The sequence below is a fragment of the Hyaloscypha bicolor genome (genome assembly GCF_002865645.1).
Source record: "Hyaloscypha bicolor E unplaced genomic scaffold K444scaffold_118, whole genome shotgun sequence".
In the NCBI taxonomy this organism is placed as follows: Eukaryota; Fungi; Ascomycota; class Leotiomycetes; order Helotiales; family Hyaloscyphaceae; genus Hyaloscypha; species Hyaloscypha bicolor.
The window spans coordinates 1,480,360-1,503,580 of record NW_020194620.1 but is presented as its reverse complement, the minus strand read 5'-3'; the positions used below and the strand labels follow the sequence as shown (position 1 = coordinate 1,503,580).

At 49.6% G+C, this 23,221-nt stretch overlaps 9 protein-coding genes across 9 annotated transcripts; 4 read left to right on the top strand and 5 right to left on the bottom strand.

The window, feature by feature from the left end:
- The first annotated feature begins 81 nt into the window (after positions 1 to 81).
- K444DRAFT_616286 (chromosome segregation protein-like protein) lies at positions 82 to 2,845 on the top strand. The gene is made up of 3 exons (XM_024880898.1): positions 82 to 321; positions 370 to 2,037; positions 2,084 to 2,845. The coding sequence occupies exons 1-3, from the start codon at positions 121 to 123 to the stop codon at positions 2,738 to 2,740; spliced, it is 2,526 nt and encodes an 841-aa protein (XP_024733358.1). The 5' UTR covers positions 82 to 120; the 3' UTR covers positions 2,741 to 2,845.
- Positions 2,846 to 3,090: 245 nt separating this feature from the next.
- Positions 3,091 to 5,993, bottom strand: K444DRAFT_567073 (GMC oxidoreductase). Its single transcript, XM_024877154.1, has 9 exons — positions 5,519 to 5,993; positions 5,281 to 5,426; positions 4,996 to 5,232; positions 4,877 to 4,943; positions 4,699 to 4,763; positions 4,289 to 4,648; positions 4,014 to 4,214; positions 3,830 to 3,950; positions 3,091 to 3,748 (listed from the first exon to the last, which is right to left on the bottom strand). Exons 1-9 carry the CDS (start codon positions 5,571 to 5,573, stop codon positions 3,189 to 3,191), a joined length of 1,812 nt encoding a protein of 603 aa, XP_024733357.1. The 5' UTR covers positions 5,574 to 5,993; the 3' UTR covers positions 3,091 to 3,188.
- A 754-nt stretch (positions 5,994 to 6,747) lies between these two features.
- Positions 6,748 to 11,146, bottom strand: K444DRAFT_645156 (uncharacterized protein; the record flags this gene model as incomplete). Its single annotated transcript, XM_024885058.1, has 3 exons — positions 6,748 to 8,734; positions 8,794 to 10,833; positions 10,893 to 11,146. 3 exons carry the CDS (start codon positions 11,144 to 11,146, stop codon positions 6,748 to 6,750), a joined length of 4,281 nt encoding a protein of 1,426 aa, XP_024733356.1.
- A 1,360-nt stretch (positions 11,147 to 12,506) lies between these two features.
- K444DRAFT_616283 (uncharacterized protein) lies at positions 12,507 to 12,934 on the top strand. Its single transcript, XM_024880897.1, has one exon. The coding sequence runs from the start codon at positions 12,627 to 12,629 to the stop codon at positions 12,837 to 12,839; it is 213 nt and encodes a 70-aa protein (XP_024733355.1). The 5' UTR covers positions 12,507 to 12,626; the 3' UTR covers positions 12,840 to 12,934.
- A 175-nt stretch (positions 12,935 to 13,109) lies between these two features.
- K444DRAFT_666062 (uncharacterized protein) lies at positions 13,110 to 14,195 on the bottom strand. Its single transcript, XM_024887155.1, has one exon. It carries the CDS (start codon positions 13,915 to 13,917, stop codon positions 13,312 to 13,314), a length of 606 nt encoding a protein of 201 aa, XP_024733354.1. The 5' UTR covers positions 13,918 to 14,195; the 3' UTR covers positions 13,110 to 13,311.
- K444DRAFT_632852 (uncharacterized protein) lies at positions 14,151 to 14,947 on the top strand (the record flags this gene model as incomplete). Its single annotated transcript, XM_024883528.1, has 5 exons — positions 14,151 to 14,184; positions 14,352 to 14,473; positions 14,586 to 14,683; positions 14,765 to 14,850; positions 14,913 to 14,947. The coding sequence occupies 5 exons, from the start codon at positions 14,151 to 14,153 to the stop codon at positions 14,945 to 14,947; spliced, it is 375 nt and encodes a 124-aa protein (XP_024733353.1).
- A 771-nt stretch (positions 14,948 to 15,718) lies between these two features.
- Positions 15,719 to 17,448, bottom strand: K444DRAFT_645155 (uncharacterized protein; the record flags this gene model as incomplete). The annotated part of the gene is made up of 6 exons (XM_024885057.1): positions 15,719 to 15,928; positions 15,999 to 16,282; positions 16,392 to 16,523; positions 16,581 to 17,109; positions 17,171 to 17,198; positions 17,246 to 17,448. 6 exons carry the CDS (start codon positions 17,446 to 17,448, stop codon positions 15,719 to 15,721), a joined length of 1,386 nt encoding a protein of 461 aa, XP_024733352.1.
- Positions 17,449 to 17,748: 300 nt separating this feature from the next.
- Positions 17,749 to 18,489, bottom strand: K444DRAFT_616281 (uncharacterized protein). The gene is made up of 4 exons (XM_024880896.1): positions 18,375 to 18,489; positions 18,292 to 18,323; positions 18,136 to 18,217; positions 17,749 to 18,080 (listed from the first exon to the last, which is right to left on the bottom strand). Exons 1-4 carry the CDS (start codon positions 18,468 to 18,470, stop codon positions 18,054 to 18,056), a joined length of 237 nt encoding a protein of 78 aa, XP_024733351.1. The 5' UTR covers positions 18,471 to 18,489; the 3' UTR covers positions 17,749 to 18,053.
- Positions 18,490 to 18,600: 111 nt separating this feature from the next.
- K444DRAFT_64156 (aminopeptidase-like protein) lies at positions 18,601 to 22,596 on the top strand. Its single transcript, XM_024884636.1, has 9 exons — positions 18,601 to 19,697; positions 19,749 to 19,870; positions 20,062 to 20,072; positions 20,142 to 20,261; positions 20,329 to 20,384; positions 20,525 to 21,220; positions 21,270 to 21,585; positions 21,638 to 21,728; positions 21,856 to 22,596. Exons 1-9 carry the CDS (start codon positions 18,956 to 18,958, stop codon positions 22,348 to 22,350), a joined length of 2,649 nt encoding a protein of 882 aa, XP_024733350.1. The 5' UTR covers positions 18,601 to 18,955; the 3' UTR covers positions 22,351 to 22,596.
- Positions 22,597 to 23,221: the final 625 nt, after the last annotated feature.

Here is a 23,221-nt window from a genome sequence, read left to right as displayed (position 1 = left end):
GTAGACAGGGGTTCTGTTCAGGGGGTCGCGTAAAGTGGCTGCGACGCGTTGAGCGCGTCTCTCTAGCAGCTTCAGCAACTTCGATTTGCAAAGATTCCACTCCCATTGAAAAGGTTATCAATGGCGACAACGACTCAAGTTCGTCTGCGAGGCAGACCTGCTCATACAAGAGGACCTACTTTTCTTTCGTACACCCCAGATGGGACGAAGTTGATCACCGTCGGATCGAACAATACTACGCGTGTCTACAAGACAGGATTCGATGGAGAACCTACAAATATCGACGACTGCCCAGAGCAGAATACTGGTGTGGCTTCAACTGTTAGTATGCTGATTAAACACTTGACCATCTGCTAATTGTATTTCCAGGATGAATTCTTCATCATTGGTTCCGAAGATGGAAACGTCAGCAAGTTCTCGCTCGATACAATGTCCTACGAGAAATACCTCACTCGTTGTTCTCTCCCAATTCGAGATGTTACTCTGTCCTCCAATGGGAAGTGGTGTGCTGTTGCGAGTGACGAATTGGTTGTCAAGATCATCAGGACGAATGACACGAGCGCGGTAATGTCTTTGAGAGAGCAACCGAAGCCTGTCAAGCACCTGTCCTTCGACCCAAGTGGCAAGCATATAGCATTGTCTTGTACGGATGGGCTGGTATATGTCTACTCTCTCATCAACGATGAGCCAGAGCTTGTCCGGAAGATTGATGGTCTGATCAGGACACTGGAGACCGAGGATGAAATTAGCTCGAAAGTTGTGTGGCATCCAGATGGCCGAGCCTTTGCGGCACCTACAGCAACGCGGGATATTCAGGTCATGTCCCGAGGAGACTGGGAGAATCAAAGGACCTTTACCAGTGGGCACGATGGGGATATCACCGCCCTCGCATGGTCGCCAAATGGAGCAATGCTAGCATCCGCTGCAAAAGATGGGAAAGTTCTCCTGTGGGAAACGAAGACTCAGAAAATGCTTGCAACCTATGACTACGCGGATGTAATGGACATAGCATGGCATCCAACGAATAACCTGCTATCGTTCACCAATACCGAGGGCTGGGTCTATATCTACAATGATTTTGTGCCTCAAGAGCATTCCCATCTGCTCAAATTACCACTCCAGCCAGCCCCCTTCATACATGATCCTCTCTCTGAGATCTCAGCTAATGCCCGAAGGCCAATTACCAATGGCCTCAAGGACATTCCGAACCATGGAGCCCGACGAGGAACTCCGGACAGCTTGGATGATATCCTTGGCTCGGATATTTTGGGCGATGAAGATGATTTTGTTGTCGATGACGATGGTGCTGGTTATGCGTTGGGATTGAATGGAAATGGCAAGAGGCCAAATGGTGTTCCAGACCCCTATGCTGGTCCACTCAGCAAGCGTCGCACTCAAACCTGGGAACCTCAGATCCATGACTCATTTCAACCTGGCTCTACTCCTTGGCGAGGAAACAGAAAGTATCTTTGTCTCAATCTCATCGGCTTCGTCTGGACTGTGGACCAAGACACCCACAACACTATTACAGTGGAGTTCTATGATCACGAATTTCACCGCGATTTCCATTTTACCGATACTTTCCTTTACGACAAGGCCTGCCTCAACGAGCATGGGACTCTCTTTTCGTGTCTTACCAATGGAGATACACCAGCTACCATATTTTATCGTCCCCATGAGACTTGGACAGCTCGGGCGGACTGGCGGACTCAATTGCCAAAAGGGGAAGAAGTCACTGCCATATCACTTAGTGATTCATTCATCACTGTCACTACAACAGCCAATTATGTCAGAGTATACACTCTATTTGGAATTCCATACAGAGTTTACAGGCAGAAGAGTAGTCCAACCGTCACATGTGCAAGCTGGCGAGATTATGTCTTGACTTTGGGTAACGGCCCGGTTGGTGCAGATGGAAATACGAGGCTCCTGTACACCATCCAGAACATCAAGAGGGACGAAATATGCCAAAGCGAAGATGTCGTTGCTCTACCAGATGGGGAGACCATTAAGAGTGTTTTCTTCTCAGACAATGGAGTAAGCCCCAACCTCCCTAAACCTTGACTCAAATCTAACATCCCAGGATCCATGTATCTACGACTCAACCGGAACGCTCCTAACGCTCCTCCACTGGCGCACCCCCTCTCAAGCAACTTGGGTCCCCCTCCTCGACACCAAGCTCCTCTCGCGTCTCGCCTCAGGCCGAAAAACAGAAACCTACTTCCCCGTCGCCGTAGCAGACAACAAATTCCACTGCATCATCCTCAAAGGCGGCGACCAATACCCCTACTTCCCTCGCCCTCTGCTCTCAGAATTCGATTTCCAGATACCGCTATCATCAAAGCCTACACCGGATGGCGGAGATGACGAAGATGCTGAAGCAGAGAATGAAGGGGATGAACTGAACAAATTGGAGAGCGAATTCGTACTCAAGAGTGTGTTGGCTGCTCAGCAGCAGGATCTGGTCGATTTCACCAAGAGCTCGCATAGCCAACGGACTGCGCTGGCTAGAATGGAGGTTGAGATTGATAAGACGCTATTGCAAATGATGGCTGTAGAGTGTAGAGAGGGGGAGGACAGGGGTATGCGGGCTTTGGAGATGGTTACCTTATTGAGGGATAGGACTGGTAGGATGATGGAGGCGGCTGGGAAGGTTGCCGAGCGGTATGGGAGGAACGTGCTTGGGGAAAAGATTAGAGAGGTTGGCGAAATGCGGTTGAGTGCCATGGAAGAGGATTAGGTGTATAGGATTGGGCTGCAGGGTATATCATGGCGTTTGTGTGCACATGCTCGTGTTGGGTAATGCGGCCAGGTAGCATAATGAATTGATGGATTGCATTCCCCCTTACCCATCGCCTCTGCAACATGGTAAAATCCGCCTTACTAACCATGATTCAAGGCAAGTGGAACACTGAAGTGCCAAAAGACTCGAAATTCACATAATTACAGTTCCGATATTGTCTTTCTCAGCGCCTTGTGGAGAAGTTTCCTTTCATTTGAAGGTATCTCTCTTATCTAATCGCCATCACGTCTTTCGTCTGTGAAAATTCCACCGAAGAGTTGACAGTATCATGCTTTTCATTGCAAAGGGTGGAATTTGAAGTCAAATTTTTCATTAAATATGCCCGGGACACTTAACACACAATGAGGTATACTCCTAGAATCTCTGTAATTTCTTCCCATCTCCTCTAAACCTTGATGCCCAACTCATTGCCAATAATGACAGCTGCCTTCTCTCCAACCACCAAAGCCGTGTTGTTGGTATTAGCCCCGACATTCTCCGGAACGATGGACAAATCAACCACCTTCAAGCCCCGAGTTCCATAAACGGACAGATCCTTGTCCACAACTCCCCCCTTTTCTTTGGGTCTCATCGCACAAGTACCCAGGGAATGCCATGTCGTGTTGAGATTGCCCCTAATCCAATCCTCGATGGCTTCGTCGTCCTCCTTGCTGTATTCGATGTCCTTCACGTCGCCGCTCGCATGGTTGCCACTGGTAAGAGAGGCCTTGGAGCCGGACGGGAATTTTGGGTGGCCAAGCTCTAGTTCGCCATTGAAATAAGGGAGCCTTCTGGCGATCTCTCGAGACATCTTATATCCCCAAAGTTGCTTCTTCAAATCTGAGGGGTGATTGAGGAATCCCGTATCAAATTCATATCCAGTCAGAACATCCTCTTTGTCTGTAATATGAATGCTTCCACGGCTATACGGATATGCTGTATAAGTTCCCATGGTGATGTATTGGCCTAGGCAGAATCGGGTCAGTAGCTGCGGAGTAAAGTAGACTTCAAAGTATGTGCAAAGTCAACACTCTCCAAATTACTTACCCGGTTCAACAAGCGATGGATCAGCCAGGAAGGCATTCACAACTCCGCAAAGCATCAAAGGACGAGTGGGGAAGGGCTTGAAGTCATTGTCCCAATCTCTCTTGAAGTCGGGTCCGAGGGCCTACAGAAGGAGTTAATAAATATCTGTAAACTGCAGATTAATATGGGCATCACTATTACTCACCTCGATCTCTTTATCTGAGGGTCTGAGTTTCGCACATATATCAATTCCGTTCCATCCAAGCATAGGATCTTTCTCTCCAAATGCCTTAATGAAGTCCTTACGTCCACTCAAAATCCCATCAAGTGTTTCCCCATCGTCAAGGCCCTTCGTCCTGTATGGGTAAAGCAGAAGATGGTGATCTTGATATTCCTCGCCGACGCCCTGAACAAGAAAGCATTTAGTACTTGACTGACCGAGAAGGCCTTGGATGCTCTCTCCAACGTTCAAGTACTTACCTTGTTATCTACAACAACGGGCACTCCAGCCTTCCTTAAAATGTCGGAATTGCCTACACCAGACCTCTCAATTATCTGTGGGGTTCCAAGGGCGCCAGCACTGATGACGACAAGCTTATTCGCCTTGATAGTCTTGTGAACTGGCTTCGAAAGAGCAAGTTCGGGTTGATGATCAGCGTTTGGCTTGTATTCAATGCCGATGGCGCGAGGTGGGGTAGAGTCGTCGAAGAGAACACGAATGACTTTTGAATCGGTAAGAATGTGGAGATTTGGGTGCCTTCCGTCTTGCAAAAGTGGATGAATGAAGCGATGAGCTGCATCTTGTCGCTTTCCGTCTGGAGACACATAACGTTGCCAGTGCTGAGGAGGATTAGCAAAATCCAGGATTGTGACCAATGATTGCAGCTTACGGAGAAGCCGCCGACTGCGTCAAAGTCCTGCAGATCTTCGATCATCCGATATCCCATTCCCTCCACTATTGCATCAGATAATTAGCACTGTTCCAGGACATTGGAGACAATAGATTCGATGAAAACTTCTGAATATCCAAGAAAATTGAGGATACTGGACTTCAAGAGAACTCCCTACCAGTTTTAGCGAATTCCAATTCACTCTTTCCCCTAAATCCGCCGTCACTAATATGAATGGGGCCATCCTGCGGGATCGAGAGTCAGCAATTACTTAATGACTGTCATTTCATGACTTACATGGCCGTGCTTGCTCGGGTCAGTTGCTTGCCCCTTCGGATGATAAGTCTCCAACTTGTTGCAAAGAGGAATCATATCCTTTGCAGCCCATCCTTCAGTATTCCACGAATCAAAATCAATCCCTTGAGCTCGGGTATACATCATGAAGTTTATACTGGAACCTCCGCCGAGAAGACCTCCCATTGGAACGATAGCTTCTCGGCCATTGAGATGCTTCGAGGCTTTCGATTTGTAGAACTTGGAGGTGTCAAAGAAATTCGACTGTGGGGAATGTGGGGAACTCACTAAAGCAGTTTTGCTGTCCGGAGCAAGGTGGCTCAGGTAAACGGCTGGATTTACGACAGTTGGGTCATTGAAGTTATTTTTTCCGCCTTCAATAAGGAGGATCTTGAGATTCGGAGCTGCCTTGGCCAGACGACCAGCTGCTACACCTGTTGGAAGTTAGTACCGTCTAACGAAATTGATATGTGCCATGAATTGTGAGACACTCAATTGACGGAAGGAAACTCCAAAATGCACTTACAAGCAGCGGTTCCTCCCCCAGCAAAGATAACGTCAACTTCTTGTAGGTCGCACATGTCGAATACGGTCAATTGGATGTCAAGGACAGACAGGAATCAAGAAAACGTAGTGGGGACCTTTCGAGAGGAGAAGTACAGAAATGAAGACAGAAGGACACATTAAATTGCTCAAGAAGAGTTCCAGCAGTTTAAGAACAACCTGCCCCTTCAAATGCAGTAAGCGGCAGCCCAACCCCAACATACCCCTCATCTCCCTGGATCCGAGCTGCAAGCAAACCTTCGCAGCACCCTCTCCAAAGCACAAAATCCTAGAACCGCCCAGCTGAGCACTCAAGTGGCACTTGCCCAGTGCCCACCCAAACTTGTGTATACGAAAGCACCCAGAAGCGGGGGAACCGACCCACAAATCTCCAGACTTTCCGAAGTCCTCTTGGCTCCTTGGCCAGATCGTCGAGACAAAGTCGAGCTCCATCCCCGCCTGGGCGACGGGAAGCAAGGAGGGGGCGCCAACAAGGACATGGACTTGTCCGGGTGAACCGAGGCTACCCCATGCGGAATCTTGCCGTCCAGACAACCTCAATAATCGCAAGGAAAATCCTGGAGGAGCAGGAGTTGCAGTCTTGCAGGAATCAGGATGCTGATCCGGGGCCCTTGTTCCACCCCTGGAGATGCGCGGACCGATACATGACTCTCGTCCTACATGGCAGATGCTAGCTGTGAAATGGTGGCACAAGTACGAGTCATTCACCCCACAAGACGTGTCCAAAATGGATTTGCTCGAAGTAAATACCTAAGGTTTACAATGTTCAACGGTCTGCCAACTTCCAAGCGCTGCGCCTGTTTATTCCCCACCGGCATTCACGCGTAACGCAGCTTTCCTTTACACCCGCAAGCCCTCTAATGCCAGGCCTCCTTGCCCATTTCCCATGAAGGAGAGGTGGAGAAAAAAGTCCCTTTTGGGCCGTGAAATCCACCGAGTGACCGCGAAGCCATTAATGAAAATGCAAAACAAAAAACCCACGAACGCCACGAGAAAACCTCCCATATATTTCCTTTACCCTAACGCCGTATTCAGGACGAGGGATAGCTGTCGCTGCACTGAGTCGCAAGCAAAACAGGTGCCTCTGCCGTCCAGAACCCACCGAGCCATTAATTTTGTTCATTTCCAAATAGCACTTCGATTGCGTCATGCCTAGGAAACCCATAAATCGTCAATACATGCCGAACCATCTCAGAAAGTCGCCGATGCGGCCGGTGTGGCTTTCTTCAAGTTCTGTATCATTTTCTCGATGAGAGAAGTCGAATCTGCTGGAACATCCGGGAAGTCACGAGCTTGGGATGGCTGCGCTAGTGGCTGCAGCGCTTGTTCTTGACCTTGACCTTGACCTTGTGGTTGATCTTCAGGCGGAGCTAGCGGTTGGGCTTGAAGTCGTGCCTCTGGCTTCCGGAAATATTGCGGATGTGGATAGACAGGCTTGTTTTCCTGATAGACTTGCGGAGGAGTCTGGTGTCGCGGCTGAGAAGCTGTCGCTTGAATTGGTGATTCCACCACAGCCTGAGGATAAGGCTGGTACTGCGGCTGTGGAACAGGAGGATGCGGTGGTGATTGTGTCACCACCGGAGACAGAGATTGGTAGCACTGTCCAAAAGAGGGTGATTGTGTGGATGATGCCAGCTGGATCGTCTGTGAAATTTGGGGCTGAGGCGCTGGTTGAGCCATGCCTTGTTGCTGCGGCAGAGCCTGAGGTGCATGATTGTGATGCGATTGATGCAAATGAGGTCTATCATACAAAGCGGGAGATTGCAGAACAGGTCCTTGGTATTGAGAAGGTGGAGGGCGTTGAGGAGGCTGGTGGTGATGGAACATCGAACTATATTCAGGTCGGATAGCTGGGTGCAATTGAGAAGTGTCCTTCTTCTCCCACGTATCCGAAGCAGCATTGTTCATCGTTGGCTGCTGTACCTGTCTTGTTGGGGTGGGAGTTCCGTATCCTCCATAAGAGGAGGACGTGCCAACACTGTAAGATGGACTTGGCGAAGGCTGACTTGGAGGGTACGGAGTTCTCATATTGCTGCCATACGATATCTGAGGGTTCGATAAAGGCGTGCCAGATCCAGATTTGCTGCGGAACAAAGTCTGCTGCAGATGCTTCTCAAGGCTCCCCTGATATCCATTCATGAAGCCACCACCAGGTCGGTAAGGACTCTTGTACTCAAGTGGAGACCTGTTGTGCTCCTTTTGCAGGTATGAATACTTCGCAAAAGGATTCGGCCTCGAGCTCGAGGTTTGGGGTCTCCCGCTAAAAGGATTGTTTGTCTTGGGGGGCACTGGAGGTGCTTGTGAATATGGCGGTCGGTAAGGAGCTTGGAGGGGAGGAGCAAGAGGATTATGACTCGCCGATGAAGGCAAGACAGGAGAAACCTTCTGCGGATAAGGATCTCTCGCTGATGATGGCGGAAGGATGGCGGCTGCAGGAGAAGCATTTTGCGAATAAGGGGCTCTCGCCGAAGACGTTGTGAGGTTGGCGGCGGCGGCAGGAGAAGAATTCTGCGAATAAGGAGCTGTTGAATTTGACTCCGGGGCTCGCCATCTCGGATCGGTACCAAAACTATACGGAGTTGATCGCTGGAGGAAGTTTTGCTGAGAACGGTAAGCTTGTGGATCAACACGGTACATATCACCAGTGTTTCGAGGCTTGTATACATATGGCTTCTCTGGTCTGGTGGAGCTCGTAGCCGTAGGCAGAGAAGGTCGAATCGGCGCCTTGGTTGCTGCCAAAGTATTCTGGCTGAGACCTGAAGGGTACGTTGCAGCATAAGACTGCCGCGGTAGCGTGGCGGAAGGCTTGGGAATTGTGTCCAAGAAATGACCCTTCGGGTTGTGTCGTGGCTTCGCCGGATCCTCTGTGAATTGTGCTTTTGCTTCCGTAGAAGTTTTGCCAAGGTAAAACCAAACTTGGTTGTCTTTCTGCAGATCTACCTTAACTTGGGCGGGGTTGCGCAACACTTTGTGGCTCTTGAACTCGGCCCAAGTAAAGCCCTCGATGAAAGGATCTTCTGCACGTGGTAAGTCATCCACTTGACGCTTGCTGGTGTTGAGTGATTCTTTGTCTTTGTAGGACTTCGGCATTGGCTTGGCGTTAGGCGAAGGTTTTGGCAAACGATAGTCCGCAGGGTCTGGAATGAGGAGCCATTTGTACTCCACCTCCACTCGTCCGCTACAAGATTGTTAGTTGAGGCCACAGCTAGGTCGAAGGATTGAATGGGTTGCACATACCCCCTCGGAAGAATATCAACGAGAACCATTTGTTCACTCTTGCGATTTTCCGCAACCGCACCAGCGAATATGTCACCTTTGTAGTACTGCATCTGGCAGACCTCGCCAACCTTTAGTTCAGAAGCAGCCTTAAGTATACGCTCATCGTCATCCAGAGCATCACCATCAAATTTCTTGTCGCGCTTGGTGCGATGGAAGCGGCAACTGAATTCGATGCCCCATTCTTTGTATTCGGTGCCATCTTCGCCGAAGACGGGAATTTCGCCTTGCTCCACCAAAACACCTGCGGCAGCGGCACAAGTGGCATGATAAGCTCTTGTACACTTCTTCTGCGAACATTGGAAGCATGCTCCCTTCCTCGATCGGCAGTAGTTGCACTTGAGCTCCTTGCGAGCCTTGTCAATGTACTTGACGTCAATGACAGTCTCTTTCTCGCCAGTCTCAATCGATGTCTCAGGTATGTACAAAGCGCATAGGCGATGTGCTTTCTGGCCATCTTCAGTGAGAAGTAGAGGCTCGGATGGGATGTCATTGGGACAGAGAATGCATGGCTCTCTCGTTGGCGCCCTGATGCGTACACGAATGCGCTTGACGTTGAGATTGTCGCCTTTCTCATTCGTTGGCCGCTTCCGCTTCTTGCGGGGAGCTTTGGTTTTCGTATCGCCACTGCTCTCAGGAGGCGTCGGAAGATTATTGGGTAAGTCGTCTTCTTCATCCTCTTCGTCTTCCTCGTCTGTCTCCTCATACTCAGTCTCCTCGCCTCTGAGCTTCCTTTCAATTTCGTGCACGTTGATCCAAACAGAATCTTGCGCTTGACTGCAGTCGCACTTCTTGGCTACGCGACCAAATTCCAGCCAAGAATCCAGGGCAAAATTCACAGCCTCGGCACAATTATAACCAAGATTGTAACCCGAGTGGTATCCGTATGGAAATGTGATAACGAACTCGCCAGGATAAGCGACGATCTTGTTAACTTTGATGTTGAAATTGGCAAGTAGGTGCGCAGGGGAGATCAAGAACGTCTTGTGACGAAGGAATTGATCACATGCTTTGGCATCAACAGGCCAAATAGCTTTCATGGCTGCCTCAAATCGCCGAGCATCGCCCTGGGAGATGCTATACCATTGCTTTGGAGCTCCGAAGTGAAGGTAGTTGATGCTGTAGAGGTCAACGTCCTCGAGATGCCACGCAAATGTTGCCTTCCACATGCCCAGATATAGGTACGCCGTGTTGACGCCTGGAATCTTTGTACCCAGAACATCGAGAAGATTCTCGAGTTTACCTAGGTTCCAGGTAGTCGTTCGGTCATCGAAGAGTGTACCGGGCATATCTGCGCCATAAAGAGGTGAGGCGTAGGTAAGAGTCTTCCAGTAAGCCCGTTCAAGCTCTTCGCAGCGCTCCGGACTGTAATCTTCGCCTTCAAGTTCGTATTTGAAGTCCTTGAACGCAGCTTCATCAACTGCGGCACTTTCACTTCGGTTGTTCTTGCGACGGGACGAGACAGATATGGCCTTAGGCTGCCGTCCCCCCATCCTCTTGGTTGGGGTGTCACACACATCATCTGCTTCCTCCTTAATGTGAATAGTATCTTCCTCGGTTTTCATTGTTGGAGAGACTGGAGTTGGGAGACGATCAGGTGTGCTTGCACCGTCAGTCGGCTCATCTATCACTGACTTTCCTTTCCCCTTGTTGGGGCGACTAAGGCCCTTCTTCTTCTTTGTTCCAGAGGAAGGGATCCCCGAGGATTTAGTTCTTGGTGTGTACTTGTCTTGATTCAACCGTCGTTCTCCTCTCTTAGCAGGGGGCTGATGCTCGCTTTGCTCGCACAACTGTCGCCACTGAGGGAGGTTGTATGACCGCTGATGCATGAAATTTGCTTGGCGATATGTACCGCTTGTGCCCATGATATCTTGCTTGATCGGCTCCTTAACTCGGATTGTCTTGATAGCTTCGCCGAGGGACGGCTGGGCGGCGAGCCATTCGGGAGGGGGAATAACTTTGACGATGCCGGATTTCATTCCGTACGAGTTGATTCCGCGCCTATCGCGATCAGTACTGGTCTGCGCAGCTGCAGCTGGCGAAATCGAGGGGAGACTCACATGTATCGCTGGAAGTCGGCAAACTCTTCCATTGAAGGGCGAAAAACTGGCACGCCACCGTCGGAGTAATGGTCAGGCTTGAGGTCATGAAGTTCGTTCGTCTCCGGCTCGGGCTCGGGCTCGGGGTCTGGCTCGAGATCAGACAGTTCAGAGTCGCTGCCATTGTCCTTGGGGGCGGAATTGGAGTCGGGGGGAGAGTGGAGGCCCACAGGCTCACTCTCCGGGGCCGCAACGGCCATCGCATCGGTCGACATAGCTAGAGGCACCTCATAAGACCGAGTATTGAATGTCCGTGTCGTAGAATAGGCGTCGAGGGATTGTGGATTGCGTTGAGGGAGGGGGGGCGCGAATTGGAAAGCTGGCGCTGCGAACGAACGATTCGCGAGAGAAGACTCGCAGCAATTGTCGAGACGTCACCAATTGTTGGGCGTAAGCTGGACGTGTGCAGGAGGGTGTCCGCGATGTTGATGGGTGGTAAAGAGAAAGGACGTCGTCGTTCTCTCTCGCGGATGGAGGGCGCCGGACATCGTCTTGAATCCAGCCCAGCACCATTAATCGAACAATCGAATCATATTCTAGCCTCTTTAGGGAAGGCGCAAGCCGCCGACCCGCTTTTCAAATTCCTCCCTCCTCTTGGAGTGAATGCTTCACAATCGCATTTGAGCCTCTCCCCCTTCTTGCCTCGATATGCACCGGGACATATCGACAATCATTGCTTGAATCTGATGTTGATGCAGATGGTACAGTATTGATTGTATCGAGAAGACTGCCGTGATTACAAGATAACCACAGTCACGAACTTTTCGACAACTCGCGCAACCGAGGTTATTCAATCTCTCCTCCATCCCGCAATTCTATCTCCCAAGCTTTGCTGTACAAAATAATGCATACTTTCCCATGTCCAAAATGCTGGTAGTGACGCGATGCTATTTTCAGGCGCGGACGGAATCTCATGCAGGCTTCCCGATCACCCACCAATCGAGCAACTCGGCTTCAACGACCACCCCTCTCGCTGGTGCTTCCGGACTCGCATTGCATTCTAGCTGGCCAAGTTGGGCTATTGCAGAGCTTGCCCTCTATTTGGGAGAATAGTACTCTCAGCATACGGTGCAATCGATGATATTTGCAACATCCTGTCCAATCGTTGGTAAAAGGCTCCTTGTCACTGTGAGCGGCCAACCTCCCCCAGTGTCGCAGCGATGCTCGATCCCCTCAAAAGTTGAGGTCGCTCAGCTCTTTGTACCCAACTGCCATTCTGTGCACATACCACGTCAGATTTCATGGCTCAAGTCAACTTGGCGGAAAGTGTTGTCGATTATTCACGTTGTACCTGGAATACCTGCACGTCAGAGCCATGCCCCGTCCCTGGACCCCACGTTATCAGATGAAAGCCAAAGCCGTGATACGTTGGAATAAGCTTCTTCCTTTTCCCATCGGGATTCTAGCGTGCGTGGGGCAACCACCCTGAGCCCTCTGACACGAGCCAATCAATCTTGCTACCGGCTGCTCTCCCATGGCAAGAGCTGTGTGGGGAAGCCTGATCAGTAATTCGGTGCGATCTGGGATCAAGACAAACGCCATCTTTGCCAAACACACGATGCAACCTCCCATGTGGTGCAAACGAATGCCTTCACAGCCCCGTGGACAAGGCCAGGCACTCCGACTTGGGTCTACAGGTACAGCTTAGGTAATGTCCACACTGTGCCACTACATCGTCCATGCTCAAGAGCTTGAATGCCGAAGATCCGGAGAAATCGCAGCTTCTTCCTCAACTTCCTCTCTCTCTGCTCCACGTGGCTGCCATGTGTGATCACGGCAGATGAACAATGTTCGTCATGGTCTTGGTACTATCAAGTTGAGATGGATGGGATCTTGTTCAGGCTTCACTCTCCACGATGGGACGAAAACAATCGATCAAAATCTTCACATCCAGATAAGACTCGATAAGGCATGTGACCCAATAATCGGCAGATTTCGTTCTCTGTGCGGGCCTTATGGCTCTATCTCTTTTGTTCCGTACACCAGCAGCCACAGGTTTCTCAGACTCCATGTAAGCACTTCAAAGTTGAAATTTGCCCCCACCTTCCAGCAAAAGAAAAGCCATCTCTACACGAACTCCCAATCCCACAGTCGAAAATGCTCGCAGCTCTGCCATTAATGACCAACAACCCACGAGTACTGCTTAGGGCTCGAAAGTTACTCTGCGTCATCAAGACCCCAAAACAACACAGTCTTGTCATAATCAAAGACCTACGTAACCCCAGAGTTAGCATTTCTTCCTGGAGAACTGGAATGACCACAACTTGCGGGACATTTGCACAAGAGAGGTGAAGCCCGAAAAAGCACATACCCAAGTCATTTTATTATCATGCTTCGCCTCCACAACCCTATCACAAGCACCACTGGTCTCAACCCACTCTCACTGGTACGCATCGTACACTTTCTCAAAAGTCTCCGACCACTTATCAATCACCAGTCGCGTAACTTTCGTCGGATCCGCTTGACGCATCTTCATTTGCAGCTCAACCAACATGGTCGTGATAGCCGGATACATGCACTTCGAATGTGTCCGCTTGCATCTGGGACAATTGACCATCATGGAGAATTCCTCGTTGGCCTTATTGACAAGAAGATCAAGTTCCTCTTTCGTAAGCTTTTCGAACTGCGCCAGCATGAGGTCGCGGTTGGCTACATTGTCGTTGCTTGGACTGGAAATAAGGACGGGGAACATGGTTGGATCGTAGATATAAAAGGCATCAGTCTTCTCTTCTGCTACCTCGCCCTTGTCCTTCTTCCTCTTGTCCGCCTCGTCCTCCTTGGTCCAGTTGTTGATTCCAGAGAGATCGTAGACGGAATGGGTTTTCATGTCAGGCTTTTGGAGTGACGCGGCAGAGGTGATCTTGGTCTCGATTGGGTGGAGCTGAGACTGCAGCTTAAAGTTTCGAAGCTGAGACTGCAGAGTTAGGAGGTGGGTCAGGTCAAACTGGAGGAATTGTTTCATGTAGGAAGGGCGGTCTTCCATCATATGTGGAGGGAACCTTGGGCGCCTTGATGAGACAGCGGATATGGTGGTTGTACCGTGTGAACTAGTAGATTGATGGTTGATTCGCGATATGGGTGTGCTTATGGGAAGCTCGATCCTTGAGTTTGAGTTGAGAAGTGAAGAGTGCTGCTGGGAAAGATACGAAGCGGAATCAAGCTTAATATATCAAAGAGTTTGAAGGGACGAAAGGTTGTGGGATCGGTTAGGTGCGTGCTATGTCGAAGACTTCAGACAAGTGGCATGCTAGGTGTGTGTTCGGGAAAATTGTCTTGTAGTTCTATTCATTACTGTCTAAAAGCATCAGTGGATATTTATGTTGACGGGCCGCCACTGCCTTCTTCCATCACAAGCATTGAGCGAAAGACCTGCAGTGCATTGAGAATGTATATTGTCAGGAATGCTAATTCGGTAACCAGATAGTCCTCAAGGGACTGTGAACACCCAATTCTCTAAGGATAGAGAAATCGTCACCTTTGTATTCGACAAATTCCAAGCTTTCATTGGCCCAAGCGCTTCGCAAACCGACGGAACAAAGCAGGTAAGTTTCTAGAAGCCAAGAATCCTCGGGGTGGGCAAGACTGGACCCTTGCGTCAATATTAGTTTCATCTCGGCCTATTTCTTCTCTCAAGCCGCTTCTAAAACTGCGGAGACAAGAAATTACATATCAGATAGTGATACCAGCACCGATTGGAACCAAGGCAGCGCCTACGAGAAGGTTGATATAGTCAAGTCAGCGTCTGCAATCTGGTACGCACTCCACCCTTTCTTTCAGCATCTCACTGTATCCCCACTTTTGGTCTTGAGTAATACTGACTCAATATTTTCCAGGTCGCCCTGTGGAGTTAATGGTATTCTTAACGTCAATAACCGTATTGGCCTCTCAAACGAGAGAGGTGCTCCTGCCATTGCCGCCGGTGAGCTCTCAGACGACGACGCTACAGTTCATTTCGACAAGCAGGTAAACCTTGCATGGCAGCCTTGCGGCCCCAAGCAAGTGCTCATGAAATCTAAACTGGAGGGGAGAAATATCTTAGCGATTGAATAATGCTCCGTCAAGCAATGCAGACAACATTACCACGTTCAGCGCGGATGCTAATTTTATTACAAAGGAGTAATGGACGAGAAGCAGGAATATGATGGAACATTGAATTGGAATTGTGGGAAGGATGAATTATTTCTTGCCAGAACTCAATATAGATATGATATCGCCTTCCCAAATTTCACGCTATTTTGAGCGACTTGATGGAGAGAAAAGGGGTACCACGTGAGCTCCTGATAGTTGGTACTCGCAGCTCGCCGAGATCAAAGCCATTTATGCGTGCAAAAAGGTCAGCCCTGACCGTAATAAGTCAAAGGCGGACCATAAGGTAACTAGGGTAATTGGAGACGTCCAGATTGTACCATATCAATAAGGGACAATCAAGGCACAATCAAGCAGGGACAGGTAGAGAGAGAGAATGCCATTCACGAGGTGAAATACGACACACCCCTTTGCCAACCATGCAGGTATCAACTTTTCTTTTCCCATTCACCCCTGAAGTTCCCTAGGAAGAAAGTGCCGAGAATGCTATGCAGGTATGACAACGCAAATAAACGCTCACTCCCAATCTATGCATGAGAGCCCCGGCTATCCAGCCATCATGACACAAATGCAATGCCGCAACATACGCCGTCGATGCTGCAAAAAGAGCAAGAAGAATTACATGTGTGAACTTTGAAGGACCACAGAACGCATGAGCGAGCGTGAAAAATCCAGTGTTCTCACGGTAGTTGGCTGGTCATTTAGGATTCGTCTGGGCGACGACCTCCACGAGGACCTCCACCGCCTCCACCCCGACCTCGTCCACGGTAACCATCGCCTCGGAATCCACCTCGGCCACGCTGGAATCCATCGCCGCGTCCACGACCTCCACGGAAATTACCTCGTCCACCACGGTTACGGCTGATTTCTTGGAAGCCATCGTTACTGTTGACTGCTGGAGCAGAGGTCTTCTGTGAGAGAAGGGTGGTTAGTTAAAGATCACAGGAGCAGTACTCAAGTAATGACGGGGCGATAGCTTACTTCGACAGGGCTATCAGGCTGGTCGTCGGCCCAGCTCTGAACGTTGGAAGGAGCAGCCGGGGTAGCAGTAACGCCAGTTTCAGTCTCATTAGCATCGCGAGGGATCTCAACCCACTCCTGAGAGGTAGATAGATCATTGTTGTTATCCCAGTTGGCCTCAGCAGCAGCGTTGGCAGCCCCGTCACCAAATCCGGAATTTTGTGGAATGCCCTGGGTGTCGAAGACCGACTCGTTATGGCCATTCGTCAAATCAACTGCGGCAGGCTCGCCGATCTCAGTAAGACCTGATAAACAAGTCAGTATTGATACATTGAGGATTGGAGGAGAGAGGCATTGAGTTATCGGAACTGCGACACTCTCTGACAAGAAAAAATGAGACGAGAACATGCTTACCAGCGTTGACAATGGTAGGGTCAGACTGGACTGGATGCTCAACAGAGGGAACCTCATGAATCTGTTCAACTTCGCTCTCAAGGATTGGGGTAGCAGCAATCTGGGCAAGGGAGGCGGCCTTGATGTCGGCATCTACTCGAAATGTGAGATACCATCCAAACATGAAGGGGGGGGGGGGGATTGTCATACAAGTAACGCTTAGGGCTTCTCCCATAACAGACACAATAGTCTCACTGGAGCCTTGGATGAGGTTGAGCATGGCAGAAACAGCAGTAGCATCACCGGCATAAACCTGAGCTAACAGACCCTCCAATGCCTTGCTCTCCTCAAGCTCCGCAGCCTCATCCTCGCCTCGTCGAATAGCAGCCAATTTAAGGAATTGTGACAGAAGAAGCAGGTTGTTCTTTTGCTCCTTCAACGCATTTGTCTCAGCCTCGGACTTTGCTGCTGCAACTGCTTCCTCCAACTCCTTGCTCGCCTTGTCAGTGAAGGTCTTCTCGAACTCGGCCTTCTCGGTTTGTGATCTAGCCTTGTATTCCTGGTCGAACTTCTTGTATTGGGCGATTTGTTCTTCCAGTTGCGTCAGGGAAGCTTGCAGTTGTGGCTTCTTTAGGATCTGGGCCTTCTGGTCGGCATTGATCTTTCGCGCAACTACCAGCTCGTCGAGGGTGGTGCCAGGGTTCTCAGCGAGGATATTGTCGACTTTGGAGGCGTTGGTCTATGGTTGTGCAGTTAGTAGAGGAGCGCCGAGATCGAGCTGCGTTGATTCGGGGACTCACGATCTTCTTGTTGACATTTCGGATGTTCCTTGCAAGTATTAGTCGCTATCAGATCCCGCTTCTTAAGTTACTCACTTGTAGAGCTCCTTGATGTACGGACTCTCGTAGCCACCATCACCATTATTGCTCTCTGTTGCAGCATTGGACGGAGTGACCTCCGCAACCGGGGCGGGGGCAGATGAAGCTTCAGTCTCGGCAGAGGTCGCCTTGGCCTTCTTCTTCTTTGAAGACTTGGATTCGGACTTGACTTGTGGGTTCTGGGTAGCAGAAGCAGCCATTGTGGAGCAGGTTCGCGCTGTGGAGGGGGATCTAGTTGTGGTACAATGGGTTGGTCGTGCGTGGATGCGGATAATATTTGTGGGAGAGTTGCGGGATCAGGACGAAGAAAGTATTAAGGTTCGGTTATGAGAGGGAGTTGGTCAGTCTGGAATTCTGTAGGATCTGTGTTTAGTTCGTGGAGCTGTCAAGGTGACAGGAAGCTCTCAGAAAATCTTGCCAAGCCTCGTTAAGCGAATGCTTGCAAGGAAACAAAAGGAACCTTGGAGTCATAATCGCCGGACAAGCAGCAGCAACTGGGACGGGAGTGTATCATCTGAGTATCAATTGCTCTCTACTGTTCATGGGCCTTAATTTTCTTGTCTGGTAAGTCCTGGAACCACTCATCAACTGTGTTTCCTCTCTTGTGGACACACATGCCTCCCTTGGCCCGTCTTCAGCCTCGTAACTTCCGTGTACCACCTCTTTTTATCTCCTTTATTGCAACGCAGTTTCCAATATCGACTCCTCTCATTCTCTTCGATTTGAGACACAGCATCAAAACAAGCCTGCAAAGTCTGGTTCCATCTCCATGTGCAATATAGCCTTGCTCCCCAGTTCCAAGCCTTCAACCCTTGAACTTTGCGAGTGACATCTAAAGCAGAAAACTGTCAGCGTGTTCCATTGAGATTGACGCATTGAATGCTCGCCTCTGTGACTTTCTTGACGCTCTTGCCACTGATTCCTCGTTCACCAACCTGCTTCGCGTTGATGGTAGCTTCCTTCATCAACCTGTGCATCGTTGTCAGCACAATATCCTACATATATATCCCAAAGATGCATCGAGTATCTATAGAATCGCGTACGTTTGTAAGAAGAGCGCATAATCGAGGAAAATCTGCATAGTCCGATTAGTTGCTGCACGGGGAGACGCGTCGACAAATCCTACCAGGACATCAACATTCTTACTAACGTTACGTTTCGAATGGGCTTTGACGATCTTCTTGACCGTCGCACGAGGGTAGAGCTTTTGACCGGCGGCCATGGTAAGATGGGATTCTTGGATACGGCGTGTCGAGTCGACATGTTTGCAGCACGGCGTTTGCGGGTTTGTTTTCTTTGTCAGCCTCGCGTCAAGGCGGCCAATCAAGAAGCTGCATCCAAACGATCCCCTCCCCACCGAACGTAGGCTCGCCTCCTTGCGACCTTCCTTTCTGCTCATAGCCCGTCGATGTTCCGAAAGTCGGGTTTGTGTTCGGTCTTCGCAGCTCGTGTGCTGTCCTCATCTCGGACGACCGTTTCCAGTCTTCGTGCGAGCCAAATACGCACACTCAGCTGTCACCTGGTTTGCAGAAAAACGATCACCTCATCAACCCCTCAATCCAGAGTTCCAACTCCCAGAGCCCAATTCGGACCAAACTTGGTCAGGCATCTCGGTACGAAAATTCGAAGTCTGCAGAAACGGACCGGACCAACACCTCTTTCCCAGTCCGAGGGCCTTTCAGATCAGAGTCCACTCGACATCTAGCCATGGCTGTCGACTTCAACGACAGGGATATTCTCCCGGATACTGTCAAACCGATCAACTATGACATCTCCATCTATGATCTCGAGCTCGGGGGTGATTTCGGTTATCAGGGAACTGTCAGCATCCTTTCTGAGGTCATCAAGAGCTCAAAGGAGATTGTTCTGAATTCCCACCAGCTCAAGATCCATAGTGCCGAGGTGAAATTGGAACACACGAAGACTCAGCAGACGTTTACGGCCTCGGAAATATCCTATGATGTCCCCAGACAGCGAGTCACGTTGTCTTTCCCAGAAGAGATCCCTCTTTCTGAGAAGGCTGCTATTGTCCTCTCATTTCAAGGAACAATCAATAACGATATGGCTGGGTTCTACCGATCAAAGTACAAGCCTACCGTGACCCCAGCACCATCAGTTCCAAAGGATGGTGAGCACCATGTGATGTTGTCGACACAGTTTGAATCTTGTGACGCTCGCCGGGCCTTTCCCTGTTTCGATGAACCAAACCTCAAGGCTACATTTGATTTCCAGATCGAGTTCCCAGAAGATCAGGTCGCACTGAGCAACATGCCTAAGAAGGCGGTCAAGAAGGGCAAAGACGGATTCAAGATCGTTTCATTTGAGAGAACACCAATTATGAGTACCTACCTGTTGGCCTGGGCTGTGGGAGACTTCGAATATGTTGAAGATTTTACCAAGCGAACCTACAATGGCAAGCATTTGCCAGTGCGTGTTTACACCACGAAGGGTACTGTTCCTTTTCTTGGCTTATAACCTTTACTAATACCGATTCTCGCAGGATTGAAGGGCCAAGCCCAGTTCGCTCTTGACCATGCGCCTCAAATAATTGACTACTTCAGCGAGATATTTCAGATTGATTATCCATTGCCAAAGTGTGATCTCCTTGCTGTTCATGAATTTGTGAGTGCCCACTGTGACTGATCCATTTGTTCGCGGACATTCGAAGCCTTTATCCCCCTCATACCCCCAACCTGACCAACCTACCCTGCACCCTCGTGCTCACCCATTCCCCACAAGCTGACTGCACAGGCAGGCCATCATAAGTCTCTCAATAATTTGTAGATGTTCCCCGCTGACCAGTGTTTTTCTAGTCTCACGGAGCGTAAGGACCCAAACCGTTACCCCTTTGCTGTCGAGATCCAACTTGTCTCTGCTTACTTACAATGGCTAGGATGGAGAACTGGGGACTGATAACTTATCGAACCACCGCTGTTTTGTTCGACGAGAAGGCTTCAGACATCAAGTACAAGAACAGAGTTGCTTATGTCGTTGCTCATGAGCTAGCACATCAGTATGCGGAGCTTCGCTTCGATCCCAGATTCCATCTCGTTGGCACTTGCTGACTCCCGACTCTGCAGGTGGTTTGGAGATCTTGTGACCATGGACTGGTGGAATGAGCTGTGGCTCAACGAAGGTGAGGAAGGGTAGATCCTTTATTCCAAGATTCTCCTGTTTCGTCCCCTATACCCTCAACACCACCCAAAAGAGCTTGTATTGTCCGACTTGCTCCTGAGACATTTAGGATAGGGAAATGCTAACTCGCCGATGTTTTAGGCTTTGCAACATGGGTTGGATGGCTCGCCACGGACCATATTCATCCAGATTGGCATGTCTGGCCCCAGTTTGTGTCCGACGGGATGCAAACTGCCTTCACTCTAGACTCCCTTCGCAGCTCTCATCCAATTGAGGTTCCGGTCAAAGATGCTCTTGATGTAGACCAAATTTTCGATCATATCAGCTATTTCAAGGGGAGTTCTGTTATTCGAATGTTGGCAAACCACCTCGGACAAGAAACCTTTCTAAAGGGCGTGAGTAATTACCTCAAAGCGCATGCCTACGGTAATGCAAAGACCAATGACCTCTGGTCCGCTCTCAGCCAGGCATCGGGAGAGGATGTTCCAGCTCTTATGGATCCATGGATCCGGTCAATCGGATTCCCTGTTCTGACAGTCAGTGAAGACCCTGGTCAAATCAGCGTCAAGCAAACACGCTATCTTTCCACAGGTGATGTCAAAGCCAACGACGACAATACGACCTGGTGGATTCCTCTGGGTCTTGAAGGCAAAAGTGGCACTACTGCAGTTGCATCTATTGCCTTCACTAAAAAGCAGGATGTTATCCGCGAGGTTGATGATTCATTCTACAAGCTCAATAAGGACAATGCTGGGTTCTACCGCGTAAACTTACCTCCCACGAGACTTTCCAAGCTTGGAGGTCAGATAAATCGCTTGAGTATCTGTGATAAGATTGGCAAGTAACTAAAAAGTGCCCTTTTAGTACTTGACTAATTGAGCGTCAGGTTTGATTGGCGATGCTGGTGCTTTGGCCCTCTCGGGCGAAGCTTCGACACCTGGTTTATTGGGCTTTCTTGAAGGCTTCCAATCGGAGACGAATTTTCTGGTCTGGTCTCGGATTCTTGGTTCGCTTGGCACGGTCAAGTCAGTTTTCTCGGAAGATGAAGCTATTATGAATGCCTTGAAGAAATTCACGCTCAAGTTGATTGCTCCCGCTGTGGAGAAAATCGGTTGGGAGTCGTCAGAGGGAGAGGAAGATTTTCTTACGTCGCAATTGAGGGCAGCACTTCTCCTCTCTGCAGGCATGAATGGGCATGAACAGTGAGTAGCACTGCTCTCAGATTGTTCCATGCAATGTGCTGACAATTTGCAGGGTCGTTGCTGCGGCCAAGCGCCAGTTCGATCTGTATACCACAGGTAAAGGCCATGTTGACCCGAATCTTCGTGGTGCAATCTTCGGTATTGTAAAGAACCTATTTACTTGTCCCATATCCTGAGCTCCCTTTCTCACTAGTTGGGAGGATGGGGCATCCTCGCGGCTCCCTCCTGGCTCCCTCCTCTCCAATGAAATATGTTGCTAATCCGTCCTAGGCCATCCGTGAGGGGGGCAAATCTGAATACGCCGCTCTCAAGAAGGAATGGCAGACAACCACTTCGGTCGACGGAAGAGAGATATCCCTCCGAGCATTGGGCCGAATTCGAGATACCGAGCTCCTTCCCGACTATCTAGAGTTTCTCTTCAACGAAGTGGCTACCCAAGATATGCACACCGGCGCTATCATGCTTGCTGCCAACTCCAAGACTCGGAATGGCCTATGGCGGTATATTCAAGATAACTTTGATCCTATCAAGGAGAAGCTTGGAAAGAACATGGTTGTGCTTGACAGGTTTATCAAACAATCTTTGATCAAGTTCAATGACAGAGAGGCCGAGAAGGAGATCGCGGTGTTCTTCGAAGGCAGAGACAACAGGGGATACGACCGTTCCCTCAAGGTGATTAGCGACACGATCCTTGGTCGCGCAGCATACAAAGAGAGAGACGCGAAAATGGTATCAGAGTGGCTGGCGGCGCATGGTTACGCCTGACCATCTATGACTGTGAGCGAACCTCATTCTGGGAATCTGCGGATCTAGTCATGAACGCAAGTTACTGCGCATCGGTTGTGGACTTAGCTAGATGGTGGAACAGCAATGTCAAAAGGAACGGCTCCGAGACTAACACTACCAAAACAATTAAGCCAAATTACTCTTACATTGTCTCGTTGTGCACAGAAAAGGTTGCACTCATTTCCAATGTCCCAAAATCATACTGGACGTTCGATCTTCTCCGAACTCGGGTTGGGGGGCGGTGACTGAAATGTTCTAAACTTCTAGGACATTCGAAGGGGTTAGAGCTTCGAACATTTGTCCAAATATGACCAGGGACCGAAAGACTTCTTCATCAACCAACCCTCTTGTTGTCTCATAAGAGAGAGGGGAAATGCGCGCAAATGTTCGAAAAGCATTCGCAGTTGCGGTCTCGGTGCTATTGGGTTCTGTGCACTCCAAGCTAGAATAGAGAGCAGCAAATTGTCGGTTCAATAGGCAAATATCGCTACTACTTTCCCGATCCCAAGTCTAGGCAAGTCGAGGCCATTACTACTATTATGGAGAATGGAGTAGGCGCTATCTAGATCGTCTGCCTGAAGATAGATGATACAGCAATTCACGAGATCGAAAGCAGTCGAGATCCAAAAAGCGCGGCCATCTATGGGCGCAGCAGAAGGAGAGCAAACTACAGAGGGTTGAAAAGATGACGACCGCGACCACTGCTCCTGAATAACGATATGTGACAAACGCGGATCGGTATTAAATACAACGTGGAAATCCTCTGGCTTCTGTACTGGGCCCTGTACACGCCCCACTATTTCAAGACGCAGAGTCATATATTCAATAAGGATATATACTGCAACAATTA